This window comes from Neofelis nebulosa, chromosome 6, assembly GCF_028018385.1.
Source record: "Neofelis nebulosa isolate mNeoNeb1 chromosome 6, mNeoNeb1.pri, whole genome shotgun sequence".
NCBI classification, from domain to species: domain Eukaryota; kingdom Metazoa; phylum Chordata; class Mammalia; order Carnivora; family Felidae; genus Neofelis; species Neofelis nebulosa.
The window spans coordinates 55,320,561-55,333,704 of record NC_080787.1 but is presented as its reverse complement, the minus strand read 5'-3'; the positions used below and the strand labels follow the sequence as shown (position 1 = coordinate 55,333,704).

The 13,144-nt window shown below is 36.4% G+C and overlaps 1 protein-coding gene across 1 annotated transcript in view; it reads right to left on the bottom strand.

Moving 5' to 3' along the window:
* Nucleotides 1-13,144, bottom strand: part of TINAG (tubulointerstitial nephritis antigen) — an 84,100-nt gene that overhangs the window by 32,598 nt on the left and 38,358 nt on the right. The window contains exon 9 of the mRNA XM_058734292.1: nt 9,655-9,781. Coding sequence (XP_058590275.1) covers nt 9,655-9,781 — 127 coding nt within the window. The remainder of the gene's footprint in view (nt 1-9,654; nt 9,782-13,144) is intronic.

The following is a 13,144-nucleotide window of genomic DNA, read 5'->3' as shown; positions in this document are numbered from 1 at the left end:
AACTATCTGTTTCTCCCTGCAAACACTTAGCTGACTACAACTGCAGTAACATACACGAGAGGGCTGAAGGGTACCGTTATCAATGTGTAGTGATTTCTTCAGGTTCCTCTGGGCAACTGCTTCTCCTAAACATTTAGAAGACCATTGCCATATATCACCATTCTATACCTCAAATGTCTGATAATGTGACCCTTCTACCACCTCTTCCCTCTACAGATAAACTTACCTTCTACATCCTGGAGATAAATAAAAAATTTAGAAAGGATAATTTTATAGGAATTTTGCTCAACTTACCACTATCTTAAACGTTAAAACAGTTTCATCTAATTTCAGATTCTCTGCCTTCTTTCCTCATGTAAGAGGGTTGCCACCCAGTCTCTTTCTAAGACCAATCTCTTCACTTACTCTGGATTCGAATTCTTACAGCTTTATAGCTTTCTTGGATATATTTAAACAAACAAACAAACAAACAAAAGGATTAAAAAATGTGCTGGCCTCTCCTTTTCTTTCTTTGTAGATGCATCATTTTCTAGCCAGTCATTAAATATTGGATTTTCCCATGGTGTAATCTTAATCAATCTTTGCTTTTTTTCTTATTCTGTTTAGTCTCATCCATCTTTAAACCTTATCTCTCCTATGACATTGAGATCAGTATATCTGCTTCTCTGATGCCTATCTGCATATTTATATCTTAAAGACACCTCAAAATCATCAGGCCCAATAGTGAACTCCTTCCTCATCTCACTCTCCATGTTCTATTACAAAACTATCACACCTGCCATCTTTTCTCCCTAAATCCTTCTTTTTTTCCTTAATTTCTTAATGTTTGTTTATTTTTCAGAGAGAGAGACAGAGTGTGAGCAGGAGAGGGGCAGAGAGAGAGGGTGACACAGAATTCAAAGCAGATTCCAGGCTCTGAGCTGTCAGCACAGAGCCCCCAATGCAGGGCTCAAACTCTCGGACCATGACTCGGATCATGACTCTCGGGTCATGAGATCATGACCTGAGCCGAGGTCAGACACTTAACCAACTGAGCCACCCAGACGTCCCTTTCTTTAAGTATTTCTTGATCCATTCATGTCTCTTCAACTCCTCCACCATCTTACCACCTTACTATTTAAAACACTTCAGTGACTTCCCACTGCTCAAGATCCTTAACCAAATTCTTAACATACTTGACTACATTCTGTAAAGTGGGCTACAAATCCCTGCCTTCTGCGACTCAGCAAACATGATGCTCTTTGTATTTATATAACATTTTGCATCTTTCTGAATGTAGAGTCTTTTTACAAGTTGCCCCTTAGCCTGGATCTATTCAGCCCATACATCTCAGTTCATACATTTCTGCCTCAGGGACATTTCTCAGATCTTCAAGTCTATTTCAAGCATTGTAAGTTCTCTTACCACTCTCTACCCTGTCTTTGTAAAATCTATCATATGGGTTTTTCTTTAATATCTGGTTGTAGTGTGAAGACAAGGAGTGTTTGTTTGTTTTTTAGTTTTTCTCACCATGTGTCCTATTCAGCACAGAATCAGGAACAACAATATTTATTGACTATATAGAAACAAGAAATTTATTTATTTATTTTTTTTTAATTTTTTTTTTCAACATTTTTTAGAAACAAGAAATTTAGAAAGCATTCTATTTGTACCCAGTTTAAGTCATATAATGAATTTGCATTAAAGTTTACAGACAGCTCTGACTTGATTTTTTTTGATGATTCACTCAAACCAGATGTCTTCACAGTTATGTATGGGAGATATGCCCAATTTCTATCATTTTGCCTAATTTCTTACACGTTCAATTTAATTTAAAAAAATTTGAAGTTATCATTGACAATCTACTCACAAACCACCTTTGTTATTCTTCAATCTATTCTTCTTGGACTGTTGCTGTGTTTGCTTTTCTTCCAGCTACCATTTCGCACTAGTTTGTTTCCTTTCTCTCTGGGTTACTATATAATATTTTTAAGTAAAAAAGTTGATATGACTTTTTAATTTAAGCATAATTAACAGAGTTACATTAGTTTCGGATGTACAGTATGATTCAACATTTCTATACATTACTCAGTGCTCATACACTAAGTGTATTCTCAATCCCCTTTATCTATATCACCTGTCCCACACCAAGCTCTCCTCTGGTAACCACCAGTTTGTTCCCTGTATTTCAGAGTTTGGTTCTTGTTTGTCTCTGTTTCCTTTTTTTCTTTCTTAAATTCCACATATGAGTGAAACCATATGGTATTTCTCTTTCTCTGTCTGACTTACTTCACTTAGTGTTTTACCCCTAAGATCCATCCAAGTTGTTACAAATGAGAAGACCTCAAAAAACAAAAACAAAAATCAATGACACCAAATACACACACACACACACACACACACACACACACACTCACACACACACACACAATGTTTAGCACCAAAACACTTTTTTTTTTTTGCCTAATAGCTAAATGTCAATTAGTAGACTATAAGTTTAATGAGGTTCAGGATCTGTGTCTACTGATATATCACTAGCACATAAAACAATTCTTAGAACATTCAGATAATCAATAAATATTTGTTGAATAAATGAACTTTCACCTAAGACATTATTGAACAATGGCAAAATACATCCTAGAATTATTTTATCCTTCTCTTTTGGTGACATATAGACCACTGTATCCTCGTGAAAATTCTTTCCCATAGCAGGATGACAATATGAGGAAAAGTCAATGTTTATCCCAATAATTTCCTTTAATTTTCTAAAGTTTATAACTCCTGGATATTTTTAAAATTTTAGTTCTAGTAGTGATTCTTGAGATCATATGTAAATGTGTTAACTACACTACTTTATCAACCTCTGACTGAGGGATTAAAGAAAGCTCAGGACCTTTGATAGACAGAGACATAAGATAGTGTAATGATATGTAGATGTGGAATAAGATCATAATATAAAGAACATTGGCCACGATAAAAAAATCTCAAATACTACACACACACACACACACACCCCACATTTTAACACCTCTAAAGTTGAAATACATCTAACAATCAGTGGGTTTCTTAGTTTAAGTGGTAATATTTTCTTCTTCGTATTGGTGTATAAATAATGCCATATCTCAAAACACATGGCATTTTTTTTTCAATTAAGTCCTTTTACAACATAGTATCCATAATGGGGGTGAACAAATGTTTCGGAAAGGGAAGAGAGAGGAGTTAAATAAGATTATAAGGAGCAAAGGAAGGCATTACAAGTGTTTTTCTATCTACCACAATTCTGTGTTTATATGTATGGAAATACATAGCTTTTATTACCATATGCTAAAGTCAATCATGAATATGTCTACTTCATTCCTTAAACTCCTTAAGAGCAGGACTATGTGTTAATCCTCCTTGTATTCCCTAGAGCTGGGCACTTGATAGAAGTTTAAATTCATTTGTTCAAGTAAGTTAAATCTAATAGCTTTGTCTTCTACAGAAAGGGCAGCAAATAGAATTTGTTGTGATAAATTTGTAAGGTACTTCATAGGAGAATATTAAGCTCTCTGATAAGGAACATTAACTTACTTGGGCTATTTGATTACTCTCTAATTCACTGATGCATTAATTTTCTGAATGCAGTAATTACCGTCAGGAATTACTAATGGAGAAATGAATTAAAATCTACTGTTCCAGGGCACCTAACAATGCCCAGGTGACCTGAAATATTTCCAAAAAATAAACATATTCTCCAAAAGCAATTTGCCTACCGGAAGAATAAGCCTTGCTAATTGCCACACATGTGAGGGAAATTTACAAAGGTCTCCATTTCCTAGGAGTTTATAAAAGTGAACACATTACTGCAACTGACATACTGAACATGGAAGATACACAAACAGTGTCTGTGTAATTAAATATAAACACATTTATATCTTGTTCAACCCCAGCATGAATGAATTTAAGAGTAGAGTGAAGAAAACATGACCAGCATGGCTAAAATAGGGAGTACAGATGATAAGTCATCAGCTCCAATAAATCAACAAAGGCTCTGCATCAATGTTGGCATTTTCAGAGTTCTCTAAATGAGAATAAACATCATTTCAATCACCAAATATGTGCTAGGAAAATTTTTCCAAATCAAGAACATTACTAGAAAAGACAAAAATTAATAATGAAAATACATAGGAAAGGGAGGTTTTGAAGGAATATGACTTTCAAACTAAAGGCAAACGGAACTCAAGCAAAGCTGAATTTCTAGTTATAGTGGAAGTGCAAAGGCATTTGTATGTCATTTGCCTTCCTGAAAACTCATACATCAATTAGGAATGAAAAAACAAAGTAGACAAAATAGACTTTTAAATATCAGTACCTACTTTCTATCTTTAGTGAGCCAAAGAGCTATAATCCCAAATAGCAATTTTGAGTAATAATGAAAAATACATTTTTTTCTGTACCCAAACTAGAGTAGATACTGAGTAACAACCCTTGCCACTACTCTCCCGTTCGTCTCCAGACCTTCACAAGTACATTTTCCCCTTAAAAGTATGCCAGGCAGTCCAGAAATACCTCTCAAGATCTTTATAATGAGGGCCATGAGCAGGCCATGGAGATCACACTTCAGTCCCTTCCCACTAGACCCATAGAAAGTCAGCTCAACAAGAAATCACACTGGAAGCTCAATGGGCTGCTGAAGTCCTGGGCAAACCGCCAGAGACAATGGTTGAAAGATGGAGCCAGATGAAACAAAAATAAAGTCAAAGAGTAGCATATGGCAGCAAAGATATTCACAAGGGATTTATTCTGAGTCCCACCAAACTCTCTGGGCTGTGGACTAAGGACAGAGTTGATCTGACGAGCGTGGGCCCAAGAATTACAAACTTCAGGTTAAAGCAGAGGAGTGCCTCAGCTCGTTCCTGCAACTTCCCCTCACTCTATTTCTCAACAAAGACCTGCTTCATTTAAAGATGAGGCCTGAACAAGAACTAGCGTTGAACATATGGTAAAAATATTCATTCTTTGGATAGGAAAACCATTAAATGCATGATGGGTCAGCAGTGGATTAGGTGGTTTGACAACACTGATGAATAATATAGGCACCTCCTCTCACAGAGTTTCATGAAAGGGGAGACAGAGATCACAATGAACATCAAAAGCTGGTTAAGTTAAATAGTAGATGAGAAAGTGATCATTGTTATTAAAAAAATAAATACATTAGGGAAAGGGTATCAGAAGTGCTAAAGGAGAGGGCAGGTAGCAGCAATGAATAGGACAGTCAGGAAGCCACACTGAGAGGATGAGATCTAAGCAAAGAGTAGATGGTGACATGGAAACGATAGAAAGCATTTTAGGCAGAGGGAGAGAGATGGGGTGTGGATTCCTGAAACATTAAAGGATACCAGATCAGGAAGAACAAGATACAGATTAACAGAAATTGAGACCAGAAAGTTGAGGGGGGTGTTGGCAGGCAGATGGGGGAGTCCTCAGATCAGGTAGACCTTTGTAAAGACCTTGGCTTTTACTCTGTGGGAACTGAGAAAATTACAGAGTTTTGAGAAATGGAGTGACAAGATCTAATGTTCTAAAAGGAACATTTCTCTGTTGAGAATAGACTATTGAGGGCAAAGGTAAGTGCAGGGAGACCCATGTATAAGATAATGAGTAATGGTGGTTCAGGCAAGGGTGGGGGTAGTTCAGACAATGAAAATTGGTTGGATTCTAGATGTAAGTTGGAACATCCAACAGAGTTTCTGAAATTTGAAGTGAGTTGCAAGGAAAGGAATAAAAGATAATTTCAAGGGTTCCAAAGTTTCCAGCCAGAGCATATGGAAAGATGTCATTGTCATCAGTAGATGACAGATGACGATAGATGATAGATACTGTTCAGAAAGTAGAAAGGGGAAGATTGGGAGTTCAGTATTGGAAGGGCTGAATTTGAATCATTTATTAGGAATCTAGGTGGGGGTGTCAAGTAGACCATGGAATGTATGAATCTGGAGTTCAGGAGAGAGATCTGGACTGGAGAGAAAAAAAGGGAAAATTGCTTCTGCATATTGTTGAATAGTGGAGAGGGCCTGGGGTCTACAATACAGCAAGAGGGATTGAGGTAGGAGCATTTTCTATGTAAGAAGTGGGAAGAAAGAGTGGAAGGAAAGCTATGTGGGTGTGTGGTATCTGTGATACTGGGGGTTGTTCTCGGATTGCTTTAATCTTTTTGGTGAAATAGAATTCAGGGTTATGGGCTAAGAACACAAGGATGTAGGAATTGGGAATTCAAGAAAAAAGGAAAAGTTTTGAGATAATCAACCGAAGGGAGGGGCAATAAACAGAACAGGAATCCAGAATATGATTGTCTGGTAGTATTAAATAACAAAATACCTGATACAAATTAAATTCAAGGACAGAAAAGCCATCATAAAAAATATGTGCTTATCATTGATTCTATTAACATACAACAAAGTTTAAACAACCATTAATAGTATGATTTCAGAGCAGAATGTAAATTCTATAATCCTGCAATATGTAAAAATAATAAGACTACTAATAAATATAAGATGTACGAGAGCAAGAGAGATGGGGAGAAGTATAAGAATGATAAATTTCCTGGGTGCCTGGGTGGCTTAGTCGGTTAGACATCCAACTTTTGATTTTGGCTCACATCACGATCTCACGGTTCATGAGATTGAACCCTATGGCAGGCTCTGTACTAAACATGGAGCCTGCTTAGGATTCTTTCCTTCTCTCCCCCCCTCTACCCCTTTCCCCCAAGCTCGCTCGCTCGCTCTCTCTCTCTCTCTCTCTCTCTCAAAAAAGAAAAAATTAAAAATTTCCTCATTTTGTTAATAACAGATATAATCCTAAATTGAAATGTGTAATTAAAAATGAATTATTGGGGCGCCTGGGTGGCGCAGTCGGTTAAGCGTCCGACTTCAGCCAGGTCACGATCTCGCGGTCCGTGAGTTCGAGCCCCGCGTCAGGCTCTGAGCTGATGGCTCGGAGCCTGGAGCCTGTTTCCGATTCTGTGTCTCCCTCTCTCTCTGCCCCTCCCCTGTTCATGCTCTGTCTCTCTCTGTCCCAAAAAATAAATAAAAAACGTTGAAAAAAAAATTTAAAAAAAAAAATGAATTATTGCTCCAATCTGTAATTCTCTTAACATATATTTTTTCTTAAGTGTAAATGGTTCTTTTAGGAACTAGCATTTCTTGTGTTGAAGTACCAAAAAGTCTCATTTCATTAAATTCAAGAAAAAGTAACCTGAATATTAGTATTTTTAATTTTTTAATGTTTATTTATTTTTGAGACAGAGAGAGAGCATGAGCAGGGAAGAGGTAGAGAGACACAGAATCTGAAGCGCGGCTTGAACTCATGAGCTGTGAGATCATGACCTGAGCCAAAGTCTGATGCCCAACCAACTGATCCACCCAGGCACCCAGGCCCCTGAATATTAGTATTTTTAAGTGTCATTATCCTATATTGTCTATTTTTGTTTGTCTCTCTTTTCATCAACACAGAGAGAAACAGAGAATTACTTGACATGCTCCTCACCAAACGTTAATAGTGAGATTAATCTAATTTGGGAGGATTTTTTTTTACTGTCTTCTTTTTAGGTAATACATTTTTTATCATATATATACTGTATAATAATTTAATGAGCATGTATGCATTTTTTAAAAATTTTATTTTAGAGAGCCAACTAAAACACCCAGAAGCCCCTGTATTTTACCTTTTTTTAAAATGTTTATCTTTGAGAGAGAGAGCACAATTGGGGGAGGTGCAGAGAGAGGGGAATAGAGGATCCAGAGTGGGCTCCATGCTGACAGCAGAGTCCAATGCGGGGCTCAAATTTACCAACCGTGAGATCATGACCTGAGCCAAAGTCCGATGCTCAACCAACTGAGCCACCCAGTTGCCCCTATTTTTTAAGTGACTTTTGAAAGGCAAACACCTTGTTCCATATAACCTAAAATGTAGGGTAATCAGAAACTATCTTACCCTCGAAAGAAGAGCAGTGTTGAGTGACCAAAACTATACAGAATAATCTATTAAAATGGAAAAGCAAAACAGCCAGGATTTAAAGGGATACTGAGAAATGCATTCATATATGTTGCTAATGAATACTCTAGCAATGTTTCATTTGTCATAAAATTTTAAGAACTTCCCTATCTCATTTTCTTCTGATAGACATTTAATTACCTAGCCACCTCTCTCCCTGTGTGTGTGTGTGTGTGTGTGTGTGTGTGTGTGTACACATATACATATACATATACATATACATATACATATACATATACATACACACACCTAGGAGGAACATAAAAATATTCCAAACTCTCAAGAAAAGTTACCTCTGGATGGTGAAATTATCGTTACATTTTCCCAACTGTAGTTTCTCAATATCCTATATTAACATGAAATGCCATATATTTCAATTCTAATATACACATATTTTCACATCCTGGAAATCAAGACAAGTCATAAAATTAGTAGTAGCTTAGATTCAAAGAAATATGGTAACTTTATAATTGAAATATAAGAGTATTTAAAATGAAGGAGAGATGACAAAGAGACATCACAGAAGATAACTTGTCTACAGTCCTTAGAGTTGACTCAGAATATTTGAAAGATCAGTAAGAAGGAGGTGGTGATTTGGTTGTAGCTCAGGTTGTTTTTGTGCAAGCTTAAACAAATTTAGAGAGGAAGAACATGTTCAACAGGAATAAAGTCATTTACTATGATGGCAAAATGAGAAACGTGAGGGTTTGGATGGAAATGAAAGAAAAAGACACAAAAACCTTTCCTGTAGTATTTCATTTGAATTGGAGTGAGACATTAGGAGAAAGAGCTTAAAGATGGGGCAGAGTCAGAATGAGTTGGAGAAGACACTGGGGAAAGTGGCCTCAGATGACCACACTCTCCTTTTGACTAGGGTCCATTTGTGAAATTACTTACTCTTGAAATGCAACCAAATTTTGAAGTTATTTCTTGCCCTGGTGGAGATGAATATATTTTACTCTCAAACTGGTGAGTGTAATTTCTACAATTCTCACATAAATATAAAAAATAATTTTGGGGGTGCCTGGGTGGCTCAGTGGGTCAAGCATTCAACTCTTGATTGGGCCATGATCTCACAGTTTGCAAGTTTGAGCCCCATGTGGGGGTTCTGCACTGACAGTGCAGAGCCTGATTGAGATTCTCTCTGTCTCCCTTTCTCTCTTCCCCTCCTCCACGCTCTCTTTCCTTCTCTCTCTCTCTCTCTCTCAAAATAAGTAAATAAACTTAAAAAATAATTTTGTACTGAATTAAAGGTGACCCTATTCTTTCTGTTTAATCGTTACCATTTGTAATTCCATCTAAAACCATCTCCCCAAATTCTAATATACTTTGGATTTGTACCCTTCCTTTGCTTATGCCATATACAGAATTCATTCCAATAATATATTTTCCTTGCCCTTAAAACAGATCTTTAGAACACGCTCACAAGTGAGAGACAGGAAATGGTCATCTTTACCCCCTGAGTGACCCCTTAATTGGACTTTAAAATAACAAGTAAATAGTGCCAAGGTTTGGATAATTTTTAATTTGTATGGAAACCTCTCATACCAAGGTGAATTCTGGTACCTGTATGCACTATATACACTTATTTTCAGTTTCATTTTCCAAAAGCATTAAATGAAGATTTTTAAGGAATTGTCTTACCCAGTGAGTTTGACGGCATGTGTCTGAAGCTTTCGATATTTTCCTGATTCTTCATTTGCTTTTTTGGTAATATGTCTATATATCCCTGTCTTATAATGGAAGAAATCCTCATGGACTTGCATTATGGCTAAAATAAAACCCAACAAAATAAATGCAACAGTTTGACACAATTCTCTTTAAAAACCTCTAAAATTCTCACAGAACAATCAGTGGTTCAATTGCCATGAGAGTCTAAAGAAGAAACTTTGCAATTCAGCCTAATTTTCTTTCGTACTTAGTTTAATTGCTGCAGTATTTTTTTTTGGTTCTCTTATAAAAACAGCTTTTAGCTATTTAGAATATTACTTAAGTACACATTCTACCTTTAAAACACCATCTATTCCTAATTGACAGAAGCACTATTACCAGGAATTGAGACCCTTGCAGGCAAGCCCCCCTACACTTGGCTAGTGATTGCTGTTTCTCCATGAACTTGGGGCTTCACCAGGAGCCTCTTAAAACTCCAATTAACCTGGCAGTGAAGGGTGAACCCAGCAAACAGGGCTTAAAGTAATTGTCCTTAATCCCTGCAAGTAAATACAAACCTTTCCTTGGTGAGTTTGAATAAAAAGCAAACCCTTGGCAAAAGAATGCTCTGACAAGATTTCATCCTCCCGGCTCTGAAGAGCTAAGCCACTGTTGTATTTTTTTAGAAAGTAAGAGCTTATACTTGATAAAGCTCTCCTTCATTCCCTCGCTTAGATTACTTCTTTTCTGTATCACGCGCTGCTTTGTTGAATGGCTAGGATAATTTAGGGTGAAGGCGTTAAAGTTTTAGAAGACATGCACTGAAAATATTTTTAGTTGGGACTAGATAAGCATATGTTGATAAGTGCACAATGCTTGTCTGTATTAGTTTGACATGCTTTTTAAATAAAATAAAAACTAAGGTCACAGGCATTTGATAGATCTTAAAATGAAGCTTTAACTCCAAAGTCAAATATAACTTTTTAATGTTCCACCTTTTATTTCTTTTTTTAATGTTTCATACCTTTCCTGATGCTGTTTAAATATTCTCAAAAGCAGTTAACTCTTTTTTATCTGCTTTACAATACTTTCCCATAGGATTTTAAGAATTTATGTAACTGTACTTAATGCAGATCTTCTTTAGTTCTCTTTTCAGCACCTAAAATTACTTGCAATTCTATAGATTTTAGAGGGCTGCACACAGTATTATTTATTCAGCATTCTATTGCGTTTTACATTCTTTTGTAGTGAGAGAGGAGAAAATGAGGCAACATGTTGCATGTACAGCAAGATGAGTCAACCAGCATTTATCTAAATGTGAAGATACTGCCAGGGGTTTTTCCCTTCTAGAGAACCATTGACCCCTTCAGCTCTTCTCAACTCTGCCTAAGCACCATGAAAAAATATACACTTCATTGCTAAAAAAAAGAGTGCCAAGCGAAGTAGCATGGGTGAGAGATCATGATCAACTTGAGGGTGGCTCCTTCCTTCAGACTTGATAAACCCATAAAGACATGACTGTATGTTACTGTAGTGCAATTCCACTTTGGGAAAACTGCGGCCAACTTTAGCACACAGAATTATAACAAGGTATGAGCGCAGGAAGGAGTCCACATTGATTCAGCTCTATCTTCCGCTCCTGACTCAGGCTGGCAGGAGGAAGGGTCTTGACAAACATTTGTTGAATGACTGTGGAATAATTTGGATTTCAACTTCACTGTTTTCAGATTTTTATTTTTGATTCTTACTTTTGATCATTTTTGATTCATATGTGAAATTCATGAACATTAACGTACTTGAGCCTTAAAAAACAAACCTAAGTTGTTCTCAATTTTAAAGAATTATGCTCCAGGGGCGCCTGGGTGGCGCAGTCGGTTAAGCGTCCGACTTCAGCCAGGTCACGATCTCGCGGTCCGTGAGTTCGAGCCCCGCGTCAGGCTCTGGGCTGATGGCTCGGAGCCTGGATCCTGTTTCCGATTCTGTGTCTCCCTCTCTCTCTGCCCCTCCCCCGTTCATGCTCTGTCTCTCTCTGTCCCAAAAATAAATAAAAAATGTTGAAAAAAAAAATTAAAAAAAAAAAAAAAAAAAAAAAAAAAGAATTATGCTCCAAATTTCTTCTGACTGATTAAAAGAGAGAGAAACTGGAAACATTACTACAATGATCTGAAGATAAAGAGAGCTTAAATAACTTGCCCCAAATCATTTAAGGAGCAAAGGTCAAAGGTGGAATTTTGTATTCAGCCTTGAGTTCTAATGCCTGTGCTCCTTTTAAATTTGTCACAAGAACTCACCTTAATGAAGCATGCATGTAAATCATACATGAATCTCCCACTCTTATAACAGTCAATAAAAGTTACATAATTACAAGGAAAAACAATTCTCTTCATTCGTTTCATGTTTTGTGTAAGGTCTCAGGATTTTTCGACTTAAATTCAGGACATGTTTAGTGGAAGCTCTGGCTTCCCAATAAATGTTAAGTGGTGATAATGATCAGTAATAATTCTTCCAAAATAACTTTGAAACCCATGGTTCCTGCTAGATGTTGAACCAATACTAATTAGGTCAGCATTCAGGAAAACAAAAGCAGGTGCTGGCCAATAATTCCTTAAGTATATATCAAATGTTTTAATTTAACTTTGGTTAATTTAAATTTATTTGATTCATTCCACTGCACTGATAATACATTTTGGGCCCTTCATGTGTTCACAACCTGAAATTCCATTGTAGGCCTCGCTAGGTTTGTCCTTCCATGCATTTCCAGGCAATGTTTAGCACAGGGAACATGCTCTATAAACTTATCTTCATCCATTGCAGTGATGCAAAATGAAATAGATAAGCAGAGGAACTATGTCTCGGAGATGATATCTTAAAAATCAAAGTCAATATAAAGTCAGGGTATTATTTTCTTATTTACTGTTAATTTACTATCCCTAACACATTTACAAAATTGATCAAAACAGAAGGCATGTTATAAAACACAAAAGCACACTGGCTTCTTTGATTTCTTTTGGCTTTATAGAAAAAGGAAAGTATTTATATTTTTTTCTACTGCTAATTCTTAATTTTTTTTTCCAATCCATTACCTAACCCCTTTAACATGAAGATGGGAAAATTTCTAATACTTAATACTTAAATATGACTGAATAATTAAGTGAGCTCTGCCACTAAGCATTTCATGTTTGACTGCCTGTTTGCCTGTTTGGTCCATGATCCCTTTTGGAAAGACTTAGCAGACTTTCATGAAATGTGCCACTAGTATTTAGAAATTCAATTTATGAATGTGTCTATCTTCTTAAAATGAAATGGCAAATAATGAAGTCATTTGGTGAGCATATATCCTATAATTGCACTGATCTTAGAACTGTTGAAACTTTATGAACACTCTAAAAGTAAAAAATTTCTTTTATTTAGCTCCTTTTACATGAAATAAAATGTAATGCTGTTTATTAAAGAAAGAAATAAGACACAACCATATTTCATCCAA